We start from the raw sequence: 27713 nt of genomic DNA, 5'->3' as shown, positions 1-27713 counted from the left end.
TTGTTTATTTTTTTTTAACCTACTGGGTTTTTTTTAATAATTTCAAACTTTACAGGATAACTTGAATATTTCTTTGATTTTTCAATCACAAACACATTCTAACGTGAGTATGAAGAAATGGAGTCTTTCCTTTTTTCTTGCCATACAGTGGAAATAAACTAAATATTCAAATCAAGTAACAGGAAAAGATTAAAGAAAAGTAACAGCAAATAACAGTGAGGGTAGTTGAAACAATTAATGAAGGTTAAAATATGCAAATCGTGGTAACCACCATATGGTAAACTATTCTTGTGTGCATAGACTTGAAATGGCTCCCTGCAGTTGGAAAATAAGTTTCTTTCCTGCATTGCAGATGGAATGAACTATTTAAATAACTTTGTAAGAAAGGCAATGTCGATTTTTGCAAAAAAGAAAACCAAATACTATTATCAATTAAGCTACAGCATTAACTTTTGATTGAAGATGTTCTGATTTCTATTAAATTAAATCAGGTAAGATTTTTTTTTTTTAAAGTTGAGCTATATAAGCAGTAATTATCAGCTAGTGAAATGCATAGGAAATCTTATGGAAAAGTGTTTGTAGTAGCTCCTGTATTAAAAGAAGAATTATAATTTATGTGTCAAGTAGCACTGCACTTAGTATTTTTAATATGAATATTATACCTGACCATGGCTTGCTTCCCAAAATATGCAAGAGCACAAAGAGTTAAGAAGCTCATTTGAGGACGATTTTAATGTGTTTTCTATCAGATGTGCACGTATGATGGTTAATGGCTTAGCATGCTATGATCTTCACCAGTATCCAACTGGTATCAATGCATATCATATTATATATATATATCCAAATGCCATCAAAATTTTTTTTCTTACAACGTTCCTCATGCATTCTTACAACCAAACAAGAAGCATCACTGCTTCTAGCAAAGTGGAAAACTGAAATAAGAAAGGCAGAATAATCAGCTTCTACAGTGACTGCAGTTGAGGGTGACAATTTCTCCTTAATCAAGCAAAACGTACTAGTGAAGAGGAGGTAATGCAAAGCGAGATAGCATTGTATCCTATTGCAACAAGATCTATTTACAAGTATTATAAACTGATGAAATTAAAGAACCTTAAAGTAGCTTTCAATTATGTATATGTCTATACAGAAGAAAATATGCTTCTTAAAGCACCTGTAGCATAATAAACCAATATTCCCCTACACATACATACATGAAGCATGATTAAAACAAACAGCAACTCTTTCTTCGCTGTTCATGATTCTTTACCTTATTGGTTGTCTTAATTCCTATAAAGGTTTGCCCCAGTGGTACAGGTCGGAAACGGCCATCAAAGTAGAACAGTCCAATGCAGGGATTGACGTGTAGAAATGTAGCAACATCAAGATAATTGGGTAATGTAGCTGAAAGGCCCAAAATCCTAATCATACTTTGTGTAGATTCAACCTATTAAAAAACAAGAAAACGCTTGAATGATCCAAGTGTTATAAGCCAAGAAATCAAAGCAGAGACTTTTAAAACATCCCTTATAAAATAGTAATGTGAAAGCAGAGTTAATACTTTCTATAAAAGGTGAACAATAGATGTGAGTTAGTGATTACCCTGCATTGAAGAAACCAGAGCACCCTGCAATTCCATCAAATCTTGCTTATTCATCTTTCTATTTTATTGTACTTTTGCTCTCCGAAAGGTTAGCAGTCATTAACAGATATGGAGGAACAATAGCAGTAAAAATGGCTTTGTTAAGAAGTGATAGTCCAATTTATAGGCAAAACTAGGACAGATAATTTGGTATCATTTCTTCCTTAGTCCAAATCACAGCACAATTCTGAAAAGAAAGAAGAATGTAATTTGTACCATTCCTCAGTCTTGTCTTTTGCTTAGACCTTTCAACAACATTCTTAGACAATCTAGTCTAGTTCATTACTATCTGCATTTCTCCAGTATGTAGCAGTACTTCTGTGAGTTGAAGATATATAAATACCAAGAAGCTGCTGTGAATCACTTTATTTTTTTTTTTTTTTTTTTTTTTTCCATTATGCCCCAAATGTTTGCATTACTTGTCTTCCCATTCAATAAGAGACAGTAATGGTACTTCACAATGAAATACTCTGTCCCATATAAAAGCCTGCATATCGTATGTATTTCCAGGTAATTTTCAAAAAGAATGAAACCAGCCAAAAGATGTGAATGAAGAAATTACACAAGAATTTTCCCATTTCCTTCTGGAATATTAGGAGCCACGTAGGCTGGCTGACAACTTTTTTTTACAAGCATAATTATTTTGAAGCAAAGTTCACAGTAATTTTCATCAAAAGGCTTTTTAGACATGATAACTGAAGTCATATATGCAATTTCTCAACTTGTCTCTAATGTGTGAATGCTGGTAACTTCTACCTGGCTAAGTCCTGTTCATAACAATATGAGGTTTTACTTAGAATACAGACTTTGAATCAAACACTCAGGTGTTTGAATTAAAGTAACAGGAAATGCCTTGTAGTTAAAACAGATGAATTAAAAGTTTTAAGATAAAAACACACTATACTATAACACAGACCTGGTGAATAACAAGCACATCATAACAATAAACCAAATCCCAAAAGAAACCACTCCCAACAACTCCACAGACATCAAGCAGACAAAGTAAACCACATTACCAGGTGCCTGGTAATGGACATGTCCCATGGCAAAAATCTGGATGCTTAAACTGCGAATGAAATTGACTAAACACAGAAAACCTGCTGATTGACCCTTTTGCACTTAAAGAGCAACTTCGCAAAGGAAAGCCCATGTACAACAACATCTTATATGCAAATGTTGAGATGACTGGGACAAATGAGACTTTCACAAGTCTTCTATCTGCAGGGAATTAAAAGCAGCATTCACCTTGAAGAGTATGAAGAAGCATTATCATTTCTTACACAGCTTTTTATAGCTGGATGATGTGATGACCTAAGGACTACGGTCAACCTCAACCACACAGCTATGAGGGCACATTTTTTTGGCTGGTGGGGTGGAGAGTGGGTGGTTTTCTTTTTTGCCTGTGTGGTTTTGTTCGGCTCTGACTTAGTCCCTTGGAGCACGACTTCATTCTGCACTGACCTCGGTGTCTGCTGGGTTGTTTCTCACACATTTTTTCCTCACTCCTCTCTCTCAACCACCGCACAGCGGTTTTGCCCTTTCCCAAAGGTGCCGCCATCTTGGCTGTGGGGCTCAGCCCTGCCCTGTGGTGGGTCAGAGCCGGCTGGAACCGGTTGTGTCCGGCTCGGGGCAGCCCGGGCCTCTCCTCACAAAGGCCGCTCATGCAACCCCCTGCCCCGTCCTGCTGCCTGGGCACCTGCACCTGGTATAAAAGTTTAATTTACTTAATGTTTACACACTTTTTTTTTAAAAAAAACTTGAATCTGTAAGAACAGTAACCGCTTGCTGATATATTTATCACATACTTTGGTCACAATCACCTGATACCACATACAACAATCTGAAAGCATAACTGAGCTCCAATCTGGAAAACATTATTTGATTTTGCTAAATTCAGTAACTATCTTTCTTCAAATCTAAAAGCCTGAGAGTACTAGTTTGAAAATGTGCTCGGTTCCATCTGAAGGTAGGAAAGCATTTCAAATAGAATCACAGAATCACCGAATCACCATGGTTGGAAGGTACCTCTGAGATCATCGAGTCCAACATCAAAAAAACCCACAAAACCCAAAGAAAACCAACCCCAAACCAAAACAAACACAACGACGACACAAACACAACGACGACACAAACACAACGACGACACAAACACAACGACGACACAAACACAACGGACAAAACCAAACAAACACAACGGACAAAACCAAACAAACACAACGGACAAAACCAAACACAACAAAAACCACAACACCCCACCACATCATACCCACCCACAAACCAATAATCTTGGGCACTAGAGCATGCCCTGAAGTGCCACGTCTACACGTTTATCTTAAATACCTCCAGAGATGGTGACTCCACCACCTCCCTGGGCAGGCTGTTCCAGTGCCTGACCACTCCCTCAGTAAAGTAATTCTTCCTAATATCTAATCTAAACCTTCCCTGCCCCAACTTCAGACCATTTCCTCTGGGCCTGTCATTATTCCCTTGGGAATTTATTCCCAAGTATTTGAAAAATATTTAAACAATTAACAAGAACTCTGCTTAATAACCATGGCAGCATGAATTTTTACACCAGTTAACTGTAAGCTGTTTGTTCAGAGTTTTCTCTCAAAACACAAAGAACGCCTAGAGAACAGCTACAGTTTACTGCGACCTGCCACTTTCAAAACCTTTGTAAAAAGGAGCCATTTAACTTCACTGATCTGGCAGTTGGCCCTGGAGTTAAGGAGCTGGTTAAACCCCCTGCATTACAAACCCCACATGAAAACCACAGCAGAGAGTGAACACAAGCAAGTGATTAAAATTAATAATATGCACAGCAGATTTTTTTAAAAAAAATATTTTTATGTATATTTTACATTATACTTTACATATTTTTGAGCATATGTATATAGAACATATATAATTTTTACAATTTGTAAATCTAAAATTTGCAAATTATTTGGACAATTAGTTTTCTATTTATACCAAGCCACAAAAATCAATCCAAATTGCTTGAAAAAACCAGGCAATAACGTCTTTTGCTCTATAGTAGCATTTTGTTAATCACATAATTAAATAAAGACTACTAAAACTCTAAATCATTCCATCAGTATTATTAACTTCTTTCAAGGTCATCCAAATGAAATTTCTTTATTTTTTACCATCTACCTTTATATCCACTTTGCAACACAAAATATAAATTATTAATATATATCTATATGTAAATAATCAAGAAGCAGAGGTATATTTACCCTGAAAGATAAAATGTATCACAAAAATTCTCCCAATTATTTTATGCTCACATCAAATTCAAACTGTAAACTAAAACTCGATGTGTCTGCACATCATCACACAGATATAGAGAATGAGTTTTACTTATTCCTTTAATTATACATGGCAATTCACAAACAGCAGTGACTAAAACTGTGCTAAAAAAAACCAAAAAAACCCAAAATTACCTGAGTACGCAACCATAACACATTATTTATTTTTGAATTTTTTCTGTGATTATAATTCAGTTTTAATTATTTAGCTATTATTCATCTATCCAAGAACTATGCAGACTTTATTTTTCATAACGGTTTTTAGAATTCTAACACATTTGTAGTACAGAATTCAGTGTGCATTTTACAACTACTTTTCTGACATTCCCTTTAAGAGCAAGCATTAAAATGTTTTGCTCTCAGATGTTTCTAAAGAAAAGTAAACCTTGAAAGTGTGCAGATGTCCTTTGTAAATGTAGTCTATTCAAACATTAGTATTTTTCATGTGCTGGATCACTTATTATTGGGTCCTAGAAGTCCCCATGAAAGATTGTGCCTTCTTACACGAGACACCATGAACACATAGCCTTTTTCTGAAACCGCAGTAAAAATTACTGAAAAGACATTTTAGTTGACAAAGTTTTCTGTTCACGTTCCCTGCCGCTGGCTGGTGGCACACAGCTAAGAACTCCTTCTTCACTACTGGCACACAATCTCAAACATCGTAATCTTCATATGTGTTTAATTATCTCAGTAAAAATATAAGCACCATTTGGAAGTTACAAGGCTTCCTTAGGAAAACCGAACTGTCACAGTATTTGCACATCATGTTCTTTGAAAACTTTACTGTGTTTTGTTGATTTGACATTACACTGGAAGTAAGAAATAAAATTGCCATAACTATGTTTAATTGACATATCTAATTAGTATATCTAATTCAGAAGCATTCAGAATGGCATGTGGAGAATTGGCAGCATGTTCACCATACACATTCACAGAACGCAATTATCACACTATGAAATTCCATGCATACAGAAAAAAATAAATAGATGACAGCTATCCAGTACCAACTTCCACACTCAAGCATCATCTGCATTTACACTGTGAATAATAAAGGACCAGGTATGGAAAGTGCCTCTCTGGATTGTAAATTGATCACAGCAGGATCATTTTCTTCCTAATAGGTTTTAAGATTTGCATATCATTTCATTACATTACAGCCACCACTTGAGAGCATATAGAGTATGCATAGAGATACTCTTTTATCTGACTTCTAAAGTTCTTCCTGAACTTTGTGATCTTGGCAGTCTTCCCATTTCCATGTATTAAAATATCATACTCACAGAATGAATTACAATCCAGATGGAAAACATATCCATGATTCTTCGACTCAAGCACAGAATTAAGTGAATCAGACAAGTTTACACATTCTAATTTTTGAAGAATTGTACACTGGTTAGAAATAAATCTGATATTCAGATGACCCAGGATCACTTCAACACACCCTCTACATACCCTCTGTAGTCTGTATGCCCTTCAGATGCAGACTAAACACAAGATACACAGAAAATTAGACACAAGTGTTTCTTAGTTTGTCTTCTTAGTTTTCAGTCTAGATGTGCAAGAAGATGAATTCTTATCTTAGGTTCCTGGGGTCCCTGCTCAACAGTGGTTGTCCTGGTTTGAGGTAGAATAGAAGCAATTTTCTGTTCAGTAATTTTAATTTTTAGCTGGGCCTCTTCTAATGAGCTAAACTCTAAAATTAACAACATATTGTGTAGAAACTGTTTACTCTCAGCGTGGTAAGACCTGATTATGCCAAGGAATGGTATGCAGAGAGGCTCCCACTTATACTTGCTGCTGTAACAGCCAAAGTTGAGTAACTTTGTAATTTTCCCCCTTGGAGAGCTAGAAGCGGAAAAGAGTAGAAGGGTCACATTTGTAGAGAGGGTATTCCATCATGACCAGTATAAAAGCTGAGGGATCAACAGGTAAGCCCTCTTTTTTCAATGGTCAGCATCCAAGGAAGACTCATCTGTTTGTCTGCCTTTCACCCTGATCCAAGCATTCTTGACTCCAGATCCAGTATCCAGCTCCTGTCCGTTGCCGTGTCCAGTCTGGGACTTTCCCTGTGCCTGTTAGTGACGTGACTGTCATCCCAGTAGCTTGATGTGGTTTTGTATATACTGTATATATTTCATTATTTTTTATTATTACTATTTTCCACTTATTTTTTTATTAACTTATTAATATTTTCATTAAAAAACTTTTGATTTTTTCTAAACTCATAATTTTTTTTATCTCTTCCTCTCCTCTTTTTGGAGAGGGAGGTGGGGAAGCATCTGTCATTCTGATTGGCCAATCCAGCCCAAACCATGAGAATGAAGTACAAGGATTCATATTACTAATTAGTTAGATACCACCCTACCCCAAGAATGCCTCTAAGTCTCAGCCTCTCACAAGACCTATGTCTTTCACACTATCCAAAAAAAAAGATGAAAAAGAAAGGGAAAAAAGGGAGCAATTCTTAGAATATTAAAGAAAAAAATGAATTAAAGGTGTTTCAAAATGACTGAGGAAGTTAGAATGTTTCACCAGTGTTTAACTGTGTATCAATATCTTGTTTACTGTCTAATGAAAGAATTAAGAAGCTGTCAATCAGGCCACATAGCTAGTAATTTCCTAGTTTTAGGAACAAAAATGGAAAAAACAGTAAAATTGGAAAATCAGAAGTACACAGTAAAAATGCAATTACTAATACTGTTTTGAAGATTCTACATAGGACGTTATCTACAACTCAAACACTCTGCACAGAATGCATTTGTTACTAGGCAACCATCTAGTTAAGTAATTTTATAAATGAGTTTTACTCTGCTTCCAATGAACCCTGAAAATACTGTGATCTCAGTCCTCCATTTAGAACATATTTAAAAATCTAGAGGTACTGAAAAAATGTAACCATGCAGAAACTGCTATTAGAAACCATATTATTTTCCCTCAGCTAAATATTCAGTATGCAATACTTTGCTTTAAGAAATGACATTTTTGAATATTCCTATTAAGAGATTCGTATGCCCTGCACAGTGCCACGTCAGTCTTTCTTGAATGACAGAATGCTTTTTCATGCTATACTCAGTTTTGTTCACAAACTAAGAAACAAAAATAAATATGAACCCTTCTTCAAATCAGTTTAACTGCTTTACCATATTATGAAAGAACATAAAACCCATCACAATCACTATTAACTTTTAAACTCCATGTATATATCACAAAAATGGAAAAATGTTCACATATCAATAATAAAAAATGACATACAGAATGACTTCCTGACATCACTTGCATGCAAATAGGAAAGCTTTTGAAGATTAACTCAAATAACTGATAGACAACATTTTCCAAACAAATGGAGATTAGGTTTTGTTTTTAAAAAGTATGTTGTTTTTAAAAAAGCCATTTTTACACAACTATGAGTTTGACAGAAAAGATAACAAGATAGATCTAGACTCATGTAAAGCATCACACATATGGCTGCACACCATACTGTTTAAAAATAACATCACAGAATAGCAAGAAAACATGTATTAAATTTATCACAAGCTGATGAACTGACAGATTTTAAAGAGAATGTATAATTGAAAAACAGCAATTAAAAGGGATGCCTCTAATTGATTTCTAAGCCCAACTCTATTCAATAATTTTATCCATGATATGCCGTAAATAAAAAATAACTGGTGATAAGAAGAACAGGTGATTGGCAGAATTAATATAACTGATGTGTGCATCAGCCATACAGATAGATCTAGGTTGATGGTCCCATTCAAACTAAATTTCTTTTAATTTGGTTCATTCTAAAACAGGCCACAGCTGCAAAATGAGTCACTATTCTCAGGAACTATTCTTACAGCAACAAGCGAATCCTGCAGCAACTATAAAGAGCTTTGTCTGAGGACTTAATGAACACCCATCTGAATGCAAGCTCCAAAGATGATGTGTTAGCAAATTAAGTACATGCAATTCTTAGAGGCATAAAAAGGATAGAACTGAGTAATAGGAGAAAAATGCTCTACCCCTGTATCTGCCACTATGAAAACTAACACAAAAGTTTTATACATACTTTTGTTGACATGTTTTCAAAATACAATCACAAATAAAGTTCAGCGAAAAAAGCCACACAACACTGTAGTTGGAAACCAAAAAAGTATTGTAGAAGGTTTCTGTAAGCTTGTTTGATTTATCCTGTAATAGAAGATGCTGAGAAACTTGATTAGCCTACGTAAGGAACATCAAAGAGACAAAAGACTAACAGCAGTCACTCAAGATGAGAAATGAAGAACCAAACTAAATGCCAATGCTACTCTAGCCCCAAAGGACACATACAGAAACTATGGTGAGCCACCATTAGACACAAGATATATAGATCTAATCAGCTGGTTTTAGATCATTACCTCTCAGCCTTGACTTTTTTTTTTTTTAAACTGCTCAAATTTTATTAATCAAGAATGGGATTCCAAGCACATATGAAATCCTATTTGATAACAATTAGCCATTTTGCTTTGAGCGAGAAACCTCTGAACTTGCTTGTTTCTGATTTCTAGTAAGGAGGTAAAGCCCCTCTCTTGTGGCTATGAGGTACAGGAGAACATCTCTCCTTTTTGGCTCCTCTATCACCTGGAGGAGGAAGTTCTCATCAGTGCACTCCAGGAAGCTCCTCAATTGCTTGTCCTGCTGTACTGTCCCACCTCACACTTATCTAACAAATTTGTTGATCTAATAAAAAACATAAAGCAACTGAAACTCAAATTTGAAGAATGAGACTGCGATGAGAACAATGTCTGTGTGTCTAAGATAAGAGCTTTGGTTCCCCCAAATCTGACAAACGTTCTGCTATGGATTTCCTTTTATTTAATTTATCATTCACATTGTTGAGAAAAGGTATCAAAACTCATGTATCATTCAAGTATAATATTCAGTATGCTTTTTGTGAAAAAATACCCATAAGCAGCAAAAAACCCACCAAAATCTCTGAATAATTATGACAAAATAACTCAGTGTCCTTTAAAAGTGGTCATTTCTTTTTTCTTTCAAGCTAATAAGCTTAGCAGATATTAAAGAAGTGTGGAAAGTTTGATTAAAAAGTTTAAGCATTTCAGTTTTACATCTGCATTATGCTCTAGACTAAAACTTTAAACATCAAAGTTATAAATTAGATTCAAAGAAGTTGTTTGATGTTATACCTACAGTATATGAGAGCTCAAAGCAATTTTCCCACCAAAATGTTAAGCGAAGTCAATTTAAAACACTTGCAAAAACATTTTCTAAAATTTGAAAAGTGCAAACACGCACAAATATGCTGTTCATTCTGCTGTGAGTAAAAGTGTCAGCAATTCCAATATATATGCTCCTTCCAGGTTTAAAAACAACCTGATTCAAAAAAATGCTATAAGTTAAAATGAACACGTTAAAGTCTTCCAGTAAGTGGTGTGACTCAAGTGTTCATCCAGGGGAAAATACAAGAATAATTCAAGCATTTTGAGGTACAAATTATGACAGACCTGCTAATGCATTAGGATATTCCTGTTTTGACAATGTATTTGTACAGTGCATGAATACAGATTTCAAAACATTATTTTCTGGCACAGTTGCAGCCCCAAGCAGGTAGTTGAACACTAATTCTTAAAAAGTGCTTCCCCTCCCCCCAAAAAAATAATCCATTGGCTGTTTTCCTGTTATGCACCATCTAAGGAAACAGAGCCCTCACACTCTCCAACAAAAAATGCTTCTATATGACACGATAACAAGACCTGCAAAATGTAAAAGCCACTACATTATATATCCTGACCTGCACAGCAATCATGACATTGTCTCATAAGAGTGTCACACATACAAGCTAGGGAAGTATCATCCAGATGAAACCATAGGTACGCATCAGTATTAGAGCAGCTACTAGTGATTTATGGAAAAGGCTGAAGCAGTATTCAAAGGAATTTATCACAGTTCTGTCCTAGAAGTGATACAAGAAATGACTGTTTCAGGTCAGGTTAAAAATCCAACTACTTCAATATACTGACTCCCACAGTGTCCAAAAGGGACAGCACAGAAACTGGGAAAATGTCAATAATATTTGCCAGCACAGCCCCCGGTTACTACAGCCCCCAGTGTGACCGAGTGACTATTGATCTGCAACAGATTTTTCTTTGAATTACTTGTCTAATCACTTTCTGATTCCCTCCACTACAAATTAGGAAAAAAAAAGTCAATATTTCTGATGCATTAAACCAGTATACAAATCACGTAATTGATTTCAGCAATTACTGGAGTGGCGTAACTGACATAAGGATATTTTAAATTGATGTGTCAGAGGAATTTTTTATTGGTTTGTTTTGTTTGTTTTTTTTTTTTTAAGGGCTGAAGAATAGTTTCATACAGAATCATCAAAGTCAGAAGGACATTTTTCAGGAATGGGCTGAATGTCCTGGGTTTAGTTCCTGCTCTGGGGACATAGAATCACAAAATGATATGGGATTGGAAGGGACCTCTGGAGATCATCTAGTCCAACCCCCCTGCCAAAGCAGGTCCACCCAGAGCAGATTGCACAGGAACGTGTCCAGGCAGGTTTTGAATGTCTCCAGAGACAGAGACTCTACCACCTCTCTGGGCAGCCTGTTCCAGCCTCTGTCACCCTCAAAGCAAGGAAGTTCCTCCTCAGGTTTAGATGGAACTTCCTAAGTTCAAGTTCATGCCCATTACCTCTTGTCCTGTCACTGGGCACCACTGAAAAATGACTGGCCCCATCCTCCTGACAGCCACCCTTTAAGTACTTATAGGCATTGATCAGATTCCCCGTCAACCTGGTCTTCTCAGGTTAAAAAAGACCCAAGTCCCTCAGCCTTTCCTCATAAGAGAGATCTTCTAGTGCCCTAATCATCATTCATGACATTTATGAATTCGCATGAAAATGCATAAACAGAACTAAGGACAGGGACCAGAACCAAAAAAATGTAACCAAGTATTTTTTTCTTTGCAAAACATCATTAAAATGTTATTAGATGTGATATTTTTACACTTAAAATATCTGTAATAGTATTTTCACTAAACTCCTTCTGAGCCTTCTGAAATAAAAAAAATTGTTATATTTTTAATCATGAAATAAAAGTTCTAGTAATTTCATAATTAGTTATGGATGTCTACTGCAAACTTCACAGAGCTATGCTTGCAGGCTCAGATGCTGCAGTATAATGTTTCAGTGTAATTTTTAGAACTAACCCTCTTATTATTTGTTTCCATATTAAAAAGGTAAAACATCTCCTGTTTCTTTGTCCCCAAGCTCTCTGAGAGGCTTGCAATTCAAAATGCTTTTTCTGGAATTGTTTTCTACTGCATAATTCTGAATATTTCTACAAGTAGTTTAGTTTTCTCTTTGACTGTGGGGTTTTTTTTAGTGTACTTTCATACTGTAAATTTTCCCTCTCAGCTACCTTCTTGCAAAGATTCATAAACAAGGTCTTCAGAAAGGTGGTGAGATAGTTAATTTTAAGATTTGTGTTTTGTTTTTCTTCCTAACTGTTTCACTTAAGGAAGGGTTACAAATGAGTAGCTTCAATTCCAGATGAGTCAAACTCAAGCTTGGTAGGTAAAACAAACCTTGAAATCCTGGAAGATTAAAGCACCCTAGAGAGCTATTTTTTAAATGAGCGTTGAAGCAAGATACTGCTATCTTACAATAAACGCACGAAGGGTAGGATTCAGTACCCAAGACATAATTGCCTCGGATTTTATATTCCTTGAGTTACCTGCACAGGCTTGACAGACAGGAAAAAAAAAGGATCTATGGGAGATTTGTGTCCAAATGAAGCAGAAACAGGATGCCAAGCTGAATAATGTAGGGCAGATAAAAGCTCTAGCCATCTATTTCGGACAGCTGAAGCCTACACCTTACAAGTCTCACAAAACTTTGCATTAAAAAATGAATAAGTCTTGCAATCTGACATGAAGACAATGACCTAGCAGGTCACTGCTAAAAGCTGAGATGCTTTATTTTAAAGATACTTAAGGAAAACAAGGTTATAAAAAACACTCAAGAAAGAAAATACAATATCAAACAGGTTAAACTTTAATGCCCTTGAAGTAGTCTAAACTTTTGAAGTAGTCTAAAGCCCTACTCTCCATAAAAAATAAAAATATTTCCAAGTTTAGCTTCTTCTAAGGAATTATTACTTATGTTATTCTTTATACAGGAACTTTAGAATTTCTGTACTGGATTACATCAGACACCATTTTATTCTGCTCTTAGAGGAGCTGGAATGAGATGATTCAGCAAGCCTTAACAACGTTACTGTAATCTTACCAAGAAAACAGCATCTTGAAAGCTAAAAGGCTTTAAACGTTTAACATGCTACGAACAAGAGGCATAACAATACCAATTGTGTTTAATTTGTTACAGATTATTTGTATTGACATACTATTGCTCTGCAAGACCAAAATAAAAAAAAAAAGAAAAAAGAATGACAATGTCACTATATCCTCTCCTTACCATTACTTTATTATCGTAACTCCATCCTATTTATTCATCCCTAAATTCCACATTTTATTCCTCTTGTAAATGCACATCTCACCATTGAGACCAATCTTATTTATTGCCTAAATCTGAATCCTTCTTTTGTATAAGATTTGTGCAGTAAGTAAATTAAAACTAAGTAAATAAATCATAAGTATAGAAATAGCTCTGTAATAAATTATGCACCCTAGGAATCTGATAGTCAATATAATACAGAAGAGAAGGTAGAAGACAAAACTCTTTCTTCATTCTTAGTAAAGAATAGCTATAAAATAAATTGTAAACTGCCTAAGCATTTTGATTTCAATGTCTGGCATTTCTCCTTTTACACCGAAATCTATCTATTCTCAACCAAAATAAAATTCTTTTGAGGATTTTTTTTTGCTCTTACCTGACGTAATGTACGTGCTACTATACTTTCAAGTACTGGTCCTCTGTCTTCGTGCAACAGATGAACTTCATCGAGAATCAAGAGTTTTACCAGCTGAGAGAGCGCCACATCACCAACACTTTTTCTTGTCACGACATCCCATTTCTCTGGAGTAGTCACAAGCATCTAGTAGGGCAGAAAAAAAAAATATTTACAAAGAAAAATCCAGAGAGTAAATGTAATGTAGAACTTCACAAAGCTATCTTAAGTTTTATGTACTTTATATATGAGGCAGACACAGTTGCTGCATCTACATGCAGTGGACGGCCATTACTAGGATTCAGTATGAAAAATGATATGCAAATATCAGCTAATAACTTCAAGCTACTCTGCATCATTTGTATAATTTTTCCACATTAAAACAGTTAAACAGCTATCCAGAATCAACTCTTTATATAATTGTGTGAATCATTTAATGTATGAGTCCCACTAAAAATTATCTGTGATAAAATAATTCTAATCTTCACCACAGCACAGTAAACAGTAAAGACCCTCCCTTGTACCTAAGCTTGAGCTGATAGTTCCCAGTTTCCTAACTTCTCCCCGTACTTTCAAGTTGTACATTTTGTTATCTTGATCCTTGCACTGGCAAAACAGATTAAACAACTTCCATCAGTCCTGGAAAAGGTAACTTCCAAGCTGTATTGTTTCATGTAGTAAAAGTGCTAAGTCCCAATTATGGTGTCATTTCTTGCATGCTCTTATAATGGCTTCTCTTTTTGCATAAATCCCTAAAGTAATAGATTATCAAACAGATAAAACTGAGGTACATTCAATCTCCAATTGCCAAACCACCCTCCATTCTCCACCATGGCAACATACTCTGCAGTTACTTCGTGTGACCTTAACAGAGGAATTCAAGAGAGTAGCATTTTAAAATTTAAAACCAGGCATGAAGTGGTCACTCTGAATAAGCATCTCACTCCTCCAAAAAAGTTCTGAGCAGCTTTTCAAATAGAAATAGAAATGCAATAAGTCCTTACAAAAGCTTACACTCGCAATTGTTTTCATCTACTCAGCCTTTGCTATATTCTAAGCAGCCACGGTAGAACACTAAAACACCCATAAACTAAATGGTGACCAGATAGTAGTAGCATCCGATCTCAAATTTGACCAGATAACGTAAACACAACTGAATATGTGATTCATAACATTTTCTTCTCAAACAAAATCTTATTATCTGTGAGAACACAATGTAAAAAGAAGAAAAATGAAGATTGCTGCACTAGATCCCAGACTGACAAAAAAAAGAAAACATCAAGACAGGTCAGGTGGCCTCCAAATGTGGTGTGTACAAATGGTACACATTAATGTTAGTCCCAAAACCAGTTTATTGTCACAGAAATTATACAATAGAAGGGGTAAAGCCACTGGGTAATTATGAACAATGCTTCGAGGGCCTGACTAAGAAGAGCAGACACAGAAAGTCAGCAGAGACTTATAAAACCTTTTTGAAAATTGCTAGTCCAAATTTGAGCAAAAGCATTTCTCCACATTAGAACATTCAATTACATCAAGTACCATCAGCATATTTACATCTTTTAGAAAAAAAATGGATTTGCCTGTACCATCTTGTGGTCACTGCAGCCAAGGCTGCCTTTGATCTTCACATGCCCAAGCCCTTCCTTGTTGGCTCCTCCATCACCTGGAGGAAGAAGTTCTCAACAGTGCACTCCAGGAACCTCCTCAATTGCTTACATCCTGCTGTGTTTCTTTCAAAATATTAGAAAAAAATGCACCTTACAAAATACATGCGTTTATGAATACCTTTTTCTTCACTTGATCTCCACAAGACAAACCCCAACAACATTTAGTTATTCTCCTCAGAGAAAATTTTTTCCCTGAACTGCTTCACAATATTGTTCCAGTCCAATTGTTTTACCATTAGAACACATCAGCCTTTACTAATTACCAAGAATTACTCCTGAAGAGACTTTGTGATATTACAGAAAAGGATGTTCCTGTCCTGCAGCACTTAACACATGAAAGACTCATTCAGTCACTAATGTCACTGAGAGAGTGGTGGTGTGTAGGGGGTGTTTCTATGTTTTGTTAAAATATTACTGGCTGCATTTTGTTAGCAAATACAGGTTTTTCAAATGCTTGTACCCCTACAAAATAGTAGGTGTAAAAACGTATGACCGTAATTTATGAACTGATTTGTAACACTGCTACAGATGCAACTGTTAACACTTTAATATGAGCCATGTCAACCACAAAAAATTAGCAGCTGTACTTCCACAGAACGTTCATTAGCAAACAGTCAGGAAATATATTTAGCAATGCATATTAAGACTTTAAGGTGTGAAATACTACAAATGCAAGCTACTTAACTAATTTGCTAAATCTAAATTGGCAATGTTCAGATCACAAGTTTTTTTTTTTTTTAATGTCAGTCATGTTATCAGGATATATATATAAAACGGTATCATTAATTTGTCTGTTTCTAAGTGATGATGAAGTATTCATTATAATGGTCATTTACTTTGATCTTATTTTAAAACAGCAACGTTACTCAAAGTAATGACCTGAATTAAAAGCTATACTTGATATACTGGCTCATTTAGTAAGACCAGAGAATGTCTTGCCAGAAAATATGGTTGGTTCTTCTATTTATTTTGCAGATAGAAATTACAGTTGAGAAAAAAAAAATCCTGCAAAAAACCCCACACAAATGAGCTCTGTAGTCTCAAACCATAAATTGAATTCAAATATACAAAGCGCTAATTAAAAATATCAGCTAAAAAAAAATGTTGACTATCGGCAAACGTTAACAAAGGTACAGATTATTTTTTCAGTTAAAACAATAAACAAAGCAGCATTATGATCCATCTCATAATTAGTTTTAAATGTGGTAGTGGCACGTATTCTGTAATTCTATAATTCATTTTCGGGGACAAGGTATTTTACCGATCATGTTATAAATTCAAAACTCAGATTCAGCCAAAGGATTGTGCTTTCTGTTTGGGGGCAAGGGAAGGACACAGTAACCAAGCCTTGAAACATCTTTTTAATATTTTCTTTTTTCACTTTAACTTGAGTTGTCAGCACACTGAGAAGCGTGTTCATTTATATTGCTATTTCACCACTTCACCTCTTCCAGTATTGAAATAGCTAGAAAATAAAGTGTCACATTTGCTTAATGAACTGCAACTCATGCAAGACATTTCAATCTGTTTTTTGTATTAGGGTATGGCTGAATAGAAACGGGTTAACTGTCAATATTTTTACTGTCAACTTAAATTTCTCTCCACACATACAATTCTCCTTTTCCAATGCTTTTTGGATTATCATTTGTAACTATTCCACACTGACTTTTTCTACGAGGCAAAACATGGGCTTATCACAAAGTCTTCTGTCTTAGGTGAAGACTGATGCTCAATTTCCATTTTATACCAAAAGAAAAAAGATAATGGTTTAAAAAAAAATATGTATCTTTCAAACCAAAATGATTTAATTTCGCTTTGGGGTTATTTATCATATCCCTACATTACTTTACATAATGTTCAAGCAAGAACTCAAAAAATTCTAATGACTTCACTTTGAAAAATGAAGTCAGAAGGGACGACACTACCTGATGTTTTACGATCAATTAACAAAATTTTGAATAACTGTGAAAACGCATTTTTCTATAATTGCACGATTCGCTAAATATTTTTGTCAGCTTCTCTTCAGTCCCCTTGGAAGCCAGACTTTATGGTAAAAGAAAGTTACATTTTCACCACGGTTTCAGAAGATTGTGTTGAAAAATGCTGGGGTTTGTTGCTGTTTAGGGTTTTTCTTTGTCTGAAAAGACGTACAGTCTCACTGAAATCAAATGATCTTCCATTAATTTCTTAGAGTCTAACATTAATTTCTAGCAGTTAGCACAGCCTGCAGCTTTACCTTTTCAATAGCTCACTTGCAATCCTTTGAGGCTTTTTTCTGCTTTAAGTTCTCCCAAACACATCTTGCACATGCTTATCATCTGCTTTCTGCTTGAATAATTTGTGCACAGACTCTTAGGCTGGTAAAACTATGGCAATCCCTTCAAATACACACTCCTACAGGTCAAATATCCACATATGAAAATATTTCAGAACAAGCTGCATAAAATATTTAGTTATAACATCCCATCCTACAAAATTCACTGCTTTTAAGTTCCTCAAGACCATTTTCAGGAACAGTTTTCTGCTGGTTAGCATATATGATGCTTATCTGACCTTTTGTCCCTTTCATATATACAAAAATAAATCAAAACTCAGGAAAAAACTCATAGATAACTTCCTAATTACTATGATTTCCAGAAAACAATTAGAAAAGCCCTAGGTCATTCTTCCTATCTGTCAGATACTGTCAAACCAAAACGTATAAAGAACTGGTTGACTCACTTGTCAAGTTAAACATTAACTGAGATGACTGGAGAAAGGGACTGGTGTTCCATTTTTGTTTCAGACAACATACCATTTCCATTACAAAAAAGAGGGAGAACAGTTGATTGTGAATCATCAGGTTAGTAAATTAAATTCTACCCGTTCCATTTTCTTAAAAGGGGATTCTCAAAATAGTCTACCTTACATTTGTTCAAACCTTTCTGGAAGGTAAGGCATCATTAGTAAAGTAGGTATGTATGGCAAATTTTAAACATATTCTCACTTTAGAGTTTTGCTTTATCAGACAAAGCAACCTAGCAACCTATAACAACCTAAATTTTGGGACCAAAAATGGGTTTATGTAAGTTTGCATACTGTGATTAAGTAAACAACCTACAAGCCAAATCATACCTTTGGCAATTTCTCTTCCAACAGATTTTCTAAGTTTTTATTCCTGATGCACATGATAAACAGAATTCAACTATTACTTAAATACAAGACTTTTGAATGAATTGATTAAGTTATTATGAAGGAAATACATTCTTAATTTTCTTATGGCAGAGATTATATGGACATTCCTGAGAATAAAAATGACACACTCCCAACAAACAGCAGGAACAGAAGACTGAAAACTAGTCTGCTGTAATCAGTACCACTCAGAAAGCAGGTCTTGCTGCCAGTGAGCTGTTCAATAAACTAATTTTTACAAAATCAATGAGTAAAGGTTTTTGAGGAACTACAAAATTTGGTATCAACCACTAGATTTTTAGTCCAAATAAAGAATTACCAATCTTACAGGCACTAGAATTAGCCAGTAAAACAAACCCAGTTGACTAACCTTAATTAAATTGATTAATTAAAAGCTCTGAATAGGAAAATAACAAAGATGGCAAAAGGCGTACAAGATTCTGAAGCACCAAACCAGAGGATGCATGAAACAAAATCTTTTGAGAAAAAACTCTTACAACTGCACAAATAGAGCAGTCGTTCCACCTCCCAAACTCTTCACTCATCTTCAGCTTAGCATTCACTTCTGTGTTTTAATTTTCCTGCTACCATGTTCACAAATGATTTACAGCAGTAATTCTTCATGTAGAGTGTTTTCCAGAATCATGGTAACTTAAAGTGTTTGATTTATTTTTTTTTAATAGGCTTATGCAAATGTTAGGTTAAGAACTGTTAGAGATGGCAAGCCGGTGTGCAACTGCACATGGAAGTTTTCACAGAAGGTGGGAAAACCACCTTTTTTGGGAATTTTTCAGAGAAGCAGCAAATACCTGTCATCAGGAATAACAACCGCTATTAAGAGTCAATCTTAACATTTAGCCAAGACCATCACTTAAAAGAACCAACCACAGCAACAGACTTTGTTCTCATCTAGGCAAGAACAGATAAGTACTCTACTATGGTACACAAAGTTTTTCTACTACAATGCACCTACAGCTCACCATAGATCTCATAAAATCACCATCCTGTAGGGCTTCAAGTACTTTACTACACAGTTTCTTATAGTGCACTGATAAATGCAGTATGCAAGTCCTTTCTAATAAAGCACTATATTAATATTCTCTATTGTTTGTTTACCCACATGCCCTGTGCATGAGCACATAGTATTTTAATACGTGGTTATGTAGCTTGCTGTAACATAAAAGGTAGAAAGGTACCTTGTACCAGTACTTAGACTGGACAGTGTTGATATTCTGAGTATCAGCACTATTCCAGAAATAAACCTGCCCACTGCCCTACTGTACGCAGAGCCGTAGTAATATGAACTAATATGCAGTTCCAACATCTTTTCTTAATATAGAATGTAGATATGTATGTCTTTCTTATATCAGAATTGTAAAAATACATACAATGTTAAACACATACTTTCAAACATTTGACTTGTTAAGTCTGAATTCATATTGCTGTATGCACTGGGCATTACTATCTATCTTTCTTTCTAGAAAGAAACTGTAGAATAAGCTCAAGATTAAAACCAAGAAATTCAGAGGCTTCCACATGGGAAAAATACTGTGGATGTCAAATGATCACAATAATAAAGCTTGTTTGTTATGGGTAGTTTCCAAAATGAAATTATCTTCCCAAAGCTGGATCAAGATCCACAAGCATTTCATGACCATATGTCATCACACCCCTGCAGCACAAGAGAGATATTTTCCTATTTAGCATACCTATATGAAAGCACTGCTCCCTTTTTGCTTTGAAATCATTAGAATAGCTGCGAAATAAACAGCAAATACTCCATTTATGTTATCTTTCTCTTTGAAGTTCACAATATTGTTTCTCAAGGCATTGATTAAATCAACAAGAAATGCACATTTCCACTGTAATTTCATTCCGTATATGCTTCACGCTCTTAACAGTCATTCCTTTTTCATTTTGCAGTAACATTTCTTATTACCTTTCCCACTTTCTTTTAAGTAACCCTGTTACTATTTCAGTAACCTTAGAAAAGGAAAAAGAAAAACAAATCTTATTATAAAAGCCACCTGATGCCCGTGGCTATGTGAGCATCTGTCCTCTAAAGGCTTGCTACTGGTCTTCTCTCTCCTTCTCCCACTTCTTTACACACATCTATAATTTCCTCTTACCACACTTGAAAACAGCATTGAAGATGTGGCTGATCCTAGAGGAAACCTTGCTCAGTCACAGCCAGCACTGCTCATCTCCTGACAGCTTTTTGGCAAAGCGGGGTGGGCAAACTACACAGTTTACTCTATTCATGCTATTACTGTTTATCTTGGTGCTTTGTTCTGGCAGCAAATTCACTGCAAGAGCTTTACATGCGCAGAAATGGAGACAGAGAGAACTGCACACAAGTACACACAGCCACCCAGAGCAACCTCTCATTGCAATGCAGCTTATTTTGCAATTCCACAGGGAGAGCCGCTACGCTGGGGCTTCCTACAGTTTGGAAATATTCCCCTTCTAATCAGTAATGCTTTGGAGCTTCTCGCAAATTTTAATATTAGATACGTGATATCATACCCCATGAGGGACACTTTACCATTTTGGCGCTCTCTGAGGTAAAACTTAATCAAAATATGTTACAAGAGCAGCAGCCTGCAAGTCCCTTTCTTAATGCTGTTTTTATTCCTCTTTTTATTGCACTCTTACTCTGTATGATTTATTCAAGCATTTCACAAAACCTCATGTGAGCTGGAGCTCAGGCAGGGAGTGGAATAAACATATAGAAAGTAAAACAGAGGGCAGCAATGCACAACAAGAATTCGAGGTAGGAAAGTAGGAAGTAATAAATAATGAACAGAAATATTTTGCTTTTCATAAATCAAAGACAACCATTTGATGCTCTGTTTTACACAATTGCCTCCAATAAAGCAGATTCCTCACAATGCAAAGATGCACAGACGAGCAGTTTGCCCATTTGGCTGAAGAGATGATGTTATATGGATTTGTGATCTAAAATAATGGCAATACAGGCTCACATATACATATGTGTATATAAAAGCATCTTAGAAACATTCAATAATACAACCATACTTACAAAAAGTATCAACATGAATGACTGAGTTTTTCATGTTAGAGACTTACAAAGGTGTATCATATTGATGCATATTTGCAGCAATTATAACCCACCAAAGCTAACACCGATGACCAATCAACAATAGGTCTAGAAACCAGCAAGGGAACAACAGAAATTCTAACAGCTGCCACTCAGAACTCATTAAAATGGAAAATAAATTTTTAACTGAAGAAATGTAACTTTGTTCAGCGTATTTTATTTTTAACTTAATCCTAGAAACTCAGGATGATTTAGTTCCTTTTCAGAAGCCAGGGATGCAACAGATTCACAACGTATCAGCACATCGCCTTAGCACAGCAACGTATTTATGACACATCTGGCATGTCCTATTGAACTGATTTTTTTTCTGTATTGTTTTATTTGTTGTATACTCAGTTTCACAGTTATGATTAACAGATTTAGGTTTGTACAGTAAGATTTAAAATTTTATATTTTCAACAAAGTTGTGGATGCCCTAGCGATTACAAAATTCATTTATAAGTTTCAACACTACTTTTAAACCTCAATACAATGGACTCTGACAGAGCCAAAATAAACTGGAATCAAACTCAGTACACCCAGTCAGGCTGATGAATCAGACAGAAGAATTCCTTTTTGTTGCTGCTGTGAAAGCCTTGAAGTTTTTTATATTTTTACTAAAAGAATATAAAGCTTTACATGTGGAGTAGTTACATTAATCTGAGGAGAAACTATAGAAAACAATACACATTGGGATCACAATAGCTGTACTGAGAAGTAACATGATAAGTGCACCTGCTCCCTAATTTTTTTGTAGGGAAAAACTCTTCAGAGTCAGTATAAACCTTATTTTATCAACCACAGTGAGGAAGAACAGCTTGAATGCTTTGTGAAATTTAGCTCTTATGTTGTAAAATATAAAATTAATCACTCAGATTTCAAGTTTAAATAACGATCTAAATGTTTTAAAGGAGTTTGATCCAAAACATTACCCTCTTCCTCTGTGCTGTTAATCAGTTCACTAATTATAGTTATACTAACCTCTGATATACTACTGTCAGGTCTGATTGATGCCAATAGCTCCCTTAATCAGATCTGACAACTTTCAGCAAGTGCCTGTCTCTTGAGACACTGCATCCAGCCTGCTTGTTTTCAAGTCTTCCCAGAGTTATTTTGCATTTTCTTCTCTCCCAGCCCTTTCTTCATATAGAACAGAGACACAGTAGAATAACAACAAAACATGAGTGTAGAGTGTATTCTTGTATGTTTTTAAACAACATTATAGCAATATTTGTGCTAATGTTGATAGTTTGTTTACTGTATAAGAATTTACAAGGAAAAACTAAGTAAAAGAACATTTTTTGAGACTAGACTGATGTTTCTGAGAAATGCAATATTGTTGCTTGGTTGGTAAGGGTTTTGTTTGTTTGTTTTCATTTTTCTTTTTTTCTCTCAAAGCTGCAAGAAATAGGGTTTCAAAGTCATTCCTCCTCTGTTCTGCAGGGAAACTTTAGGCTTGGGTTGCACAACTTTAGTCTTTTATGTTTGTCTCCTATCTCAGCTACCGTTTTTTCCAACATATATATACTGGCACACTTTTAAAGCTCATCACAATGTCCTACGTGTCATTAACTGTAAATATAAAAAGTTCAGAATAACTTTTGTTGGCACATTTATACCCATTTATTTATTTATTTTTATTTTAAGATTAGCCACAGTGTGGGGAGAAAGAGTTTCTTTTCCTCATATTAAAAAAAAAAATTAATCAGTAATGAAATACCTATTCTCTGGAACTCAGAGATAATTTTTTCTCTAAAGGTGAGGAAAGAAGTTCTTCAAGAAGCACTTGTTCTCAATCAGTTTTTTTCCCCTCTGTTCTGCCCCTGTAAAGCATTACCCCATGATGCGGATTTACCCAATATTACATGAAAAAAGACCAGACTGCACCAGTGAAATTTTGTTCCAAATATCTTTTTTAACTGAATCAAATATCCTTTCCTTTAACTGAACAGGTTGTTTGGGTTTTTCCCCCCACAGATTTGTATGCAAGAGGAAGCAAAGTCATGGGGTTTTTTTGTCTCAAACCATTTTTTTTTTTTTGAGAATCAATGTAAATCACCGACTCAGAGGCATATTAAGTGTAAGATGAAGAAAGGTTTCTTGATTTGGATGAGATGCTGATGTTAAACAGAAATTGCATTAAAAGCCAATTTTCTGACACCTGTTCACAAAATGACAACCCAAACACCAATTCATCTGCTTTCATGCAAATGTGGTTTCATGAAATTTACTTTCAAAGTCTACACTCCAGAGAAAATTATGTATGCTAGTGTTAATGACAACCAGTGTTGAAGGTGACTGCAACAGACCTACTCTATGATTGTCAGATTTATATTCTCCAGTTATATTAACTAAAAACTAGCACACCCTTGGGATTTCAGCAGGATCCTTTAAGCACTCAGTGGAAACACCAACAGTTTGCTGTTGTAATGAAAGGATGAAATCAAATCGAGGTCCATCGGAACCTATCCACCTCAATACTATCGCATATTTTCAGGAATAATCCTAATGATAGACTAAAGATTATACACACTAAACTTTCAATTGACATTATGCTGCACGGAGCTGTAAATGCATAGAAGGATGGAGCAAGAATTCAAAAATGCCTTAATAAATTAAAGATTAACTTATGCATCAATGAATGACAGTCAGTAATACAATTTCAAGATTCTACACTGAGGATGAGATTCATCTTGCCTATCCTACCTGCTAATTTAGAAATTCACCACCTAAACTAGCTTTATAGATTTCCTCTAGCTGGTTCATTTCAACCCTCTTAGTACGAATCAGCTTTAGAAGTCTTTTTTCCTATAGTGTTCTCCCTACCAGTCTGTGCAACCAGTTTAGACTAGTTGCCTAACTTTTTTTACACAGCTAAAGCCAAAAGAGATTAATCTGACACTTAGGAATAATTATCTCAACAAACATAGGATGTAAAACAAGTGGCTGGAGAGGGAAATGAGAAAGCAGACCAGTGTGCACATGAACCAAAAATGCTATGCTGTTTCAAAAAATGAAGCCTTGGAATAGAAACGCTGTTATTTGGACATGCTAAATAAACCTTCCACTCAGCTCAGCAGCAGCATGACCTTGGGGCAATACATTATGTTTTGGGCAACTTAATTCAAGAAGTGCAAACCAACTGAGAGTCCAGAAGTGAAAAATGAGAATGACTAAACATAAATGAAGCATGACCTTTATGAAAAGTTTAAATGAATTGATGCTTAGCCTAAATAAACGTGACTGAAGAGAGATAACTGTAACTACAAGAGCCTTCAAAATGCAAGCAGCGGTGGATTGCAAAGAAAGGCATTCAGATAAAGAAAGTCACCATAAAATTTGAGTAGGATTTATGTTGAAAATACATTTCTGTTAAAAATAATAATAAAAATATCTTCTAAGAGGAAAGACAGATAACCCCTGAAGCAAATTCCCCAGGAAGTTTAGGAAAGCACCATGACCAGGGTATTGTTAAGATCAAATTAGACCAATATTTATCAATAGTGGAATATATGTATTATATCTGGTTTTGCAGAAGGACAAATTAGATTAATTCTCATACTATTTTGTACAGTTTTAAAATCAGCTTAGTGCACATAACTGAACTTAATGTTGCATTCACACCAAGGTAAACGTTCTCAAACCTTCAATTAAAAAACATCTTTCAAATTTCAATTCTAAATAAATATATATAACATATATCCTAAATATTCTAATTCTACTCTATATTAATAACTTAATGTTACTAATAAATACTCTGATAATACTATGTGTTATAAAATCTGCTATTATACACTTCATGCTAATAAAATACTCTTATTATACTAATACTTTACACTAATATTATATATATGTAATTCTATTGTAATTAGAGTATATTTCAATATAGTTATTGCATGTATGCATGTAAAGTTAGTCCTTAGTATCAAAGATTTTTTTTAAATTGTAATTTATGAGAAAAAAGTATGCATATTTATATCAAAAAGTAGTATAGAAAAAGCTGTAAATGCAAATTTAACAAGATTATCTGTAGTATTTCTAAGTATTAATTTGAAGTATGTGGGTTTTTTCCACAAGTAGTCACAATAAATGCTAAACAACCTAAAATACTCGTAACATGCAAAATGACAACTTAGAGAATATAAATTCTAAATTGCTTTTGATGCTATTTTGTAATTTACTTGCATTTTCAAATGACCAGAAGCAGTTAAATTTGGAAAAGAGCCAAAAGAGGCAAACATTCCCTGAGCAACCTGTCTTCAACTCTACTCAAATAAGCTATCTTTTTGCAGAGGAATATTCACTCAGCAGGCACAGCTGTTATTCTGCAATTTTTACATCTAAATCAAAGATAATTGGACTTCTGAGTACCTTTAAATTGTACTCTGGGAGAAGGGTCTAACTTAATGCATCATTTGCATTAACTATAAAAGACTGCTTTTTTATCCTGTAAAATTTACTGTGCTTAAAAAAAGTATTTTGAAGAGGAAAACAGTTGTTCAGTAATTTCATAGACACATGGATTCCTTTTGCACAGAACCTTTTCAGCTATAAAAGACCATTAAAACCAACAAAAGTAAATCATTCTTCCAAGTTCTTCATAGATAAAATATTAATGATAATAGACACTCTTGAAAATTATATTCCTACAAGTTTTACTGAAGATTACATCCTCAGATGTAAAAAGCCTCAGAGACAAAACCCTATAATAATATTTTATTTGGTATTTTTAATAAATTCATTATTATTCACATAAAGATGAACAGTTAGTTCACACCATGAAGTACTTCAATTTCAGATTCTTTGCTATTAAGAACTTCAATAGAAACAGTCTTTATTGTTACTTATTGAGATTCACTGCACTTCAGAATTTAACATTCAAACAAAGTATTTTAAGGATTTTTAGTCTTAATTTTACATATAAAAATATGAAAATCATACTGATTATTAGCCTTCCATCACTGGGAAAGAAAATCTGAAATTTATTTAACAAAATGTCATCTTCAGTCACTATAGAGGAACATTGCAACAGGTAAAATGGTGTCTAAAATGGTTCCCTACTCATCTTTTATTGATACACGCAGTAAATATCACATAGGCAATTCCATCAAAATAGGCTAATCTTGATTTTCACAGAATCACAGAATGGATAAGGTTGGAAGGCAGGCACCTTTGGAAATCTTCCAGTCCAACCCATTGCTCAAAACAGAGGCACCTAGAGGAGTCTACTCAAGACCATGGCCAAATGGATTTTGAGTATCTCCAAGGTGAAGACTCCACAACTTCTCTAGACAAACTTCTAGTGTCTGACCACCCCCACAGGAAAAAAAAAATTAAAAGCCCCAATCTTATGTTTACAGATAATTTCCCATATTGTAGTTTGTGTCCATTGCGTCTTGTCCTCTCATTGGACACTGCTAAGGTTTGGCTCAGTCTTTACACATGAATACACAAAGCACTCATACATATTGATCACATCTATCTAAGCCTTCTCATACCCGGGCTGAATGACCCCAGCTCCCTTCACCTCTCCTCATGTATTACATTTTCCTGTCCCTTAATCACCTTCATGGCTCTTTGCCAGACTTGCTCTAGAATGTCCCCGTTCCTCTCATAATGGGAAGCCCGGAACTGGACCCAGCACTGCAGATATGTTTCACCAGGGCTGAGAAGAGGGGAAGGCTCACCTCCTTTGAGCTGCTGGCAACACTCTTCTGAATGCAGCCCAGATTGAAGGAGACATTGCTGGCTCATGTGCAATTTGTTGTCCACCAGAACATTTGTATCTTTTCTAGGAAGCTGCTTTCCAGCTGATGGGCCCCAGCCTGAACTGCTGCATAGGAGTATTCCCCCCACTCTTGTGCAGGACATAGCATTTAACTCTGGAACTTAATGAGATCTCTGTTGGCCCATTTGTCCAGC

At 35.1% G+C, this 27713-nt stretch overlaps 1 protein-coding gene across 3 annotated transcripts in view; it reads right to left on the bottom strand.

The window, feature by feature from the left end:
- The window catches only part of ASCC3 (activating signal cointegrator 1 complex subunit 3), a 257319-nt gene that overhangs the window by 148948 nt on the left and 80658 nt on the right, over positions 1 to 27713 (bottom strand). For all 3 annotated transcript variants that reach the window (XM_014964733.1, XM_014964734.1, XM_014964735.1), the window contains exons 11-12: positions 13833 to 13997; positions 1268 to 1444 (exon numbers count right to left, since the gene is read on the bottom strand). In XM_014964733.1, coding sequence (XP_014820219.1) covers positions 1268 to 1444; positions 13833 to 13997 — 342 coding nt within the window. The remainder of the gene's footprint in view (positions 1 to 1267; positions 1445 to 13832; positions 13998 to 27713) is intronic.

The sequence above is a fragment of the Calidris pugnax genome, unplaced genomic scaffold (assembly GCF_001431845.1).
Source record: "Calidris pugnax isolate Ruff unplaced genomic scaffold, ASM143184v1 scaffold219, whole genome shotgun sequence".
Classification (NCBI taxonomy): domain Eukaryota; kingdom Metazoa; phylum Chordata; class Aves; order Charadriiformes; family Scolopacidae; genus Calidris; species Calidris pugnax.
Note: the sequence above shows the minus strand (reverse complement) of the source record. Positions and strands in the feature narration are given on the sequence as shown.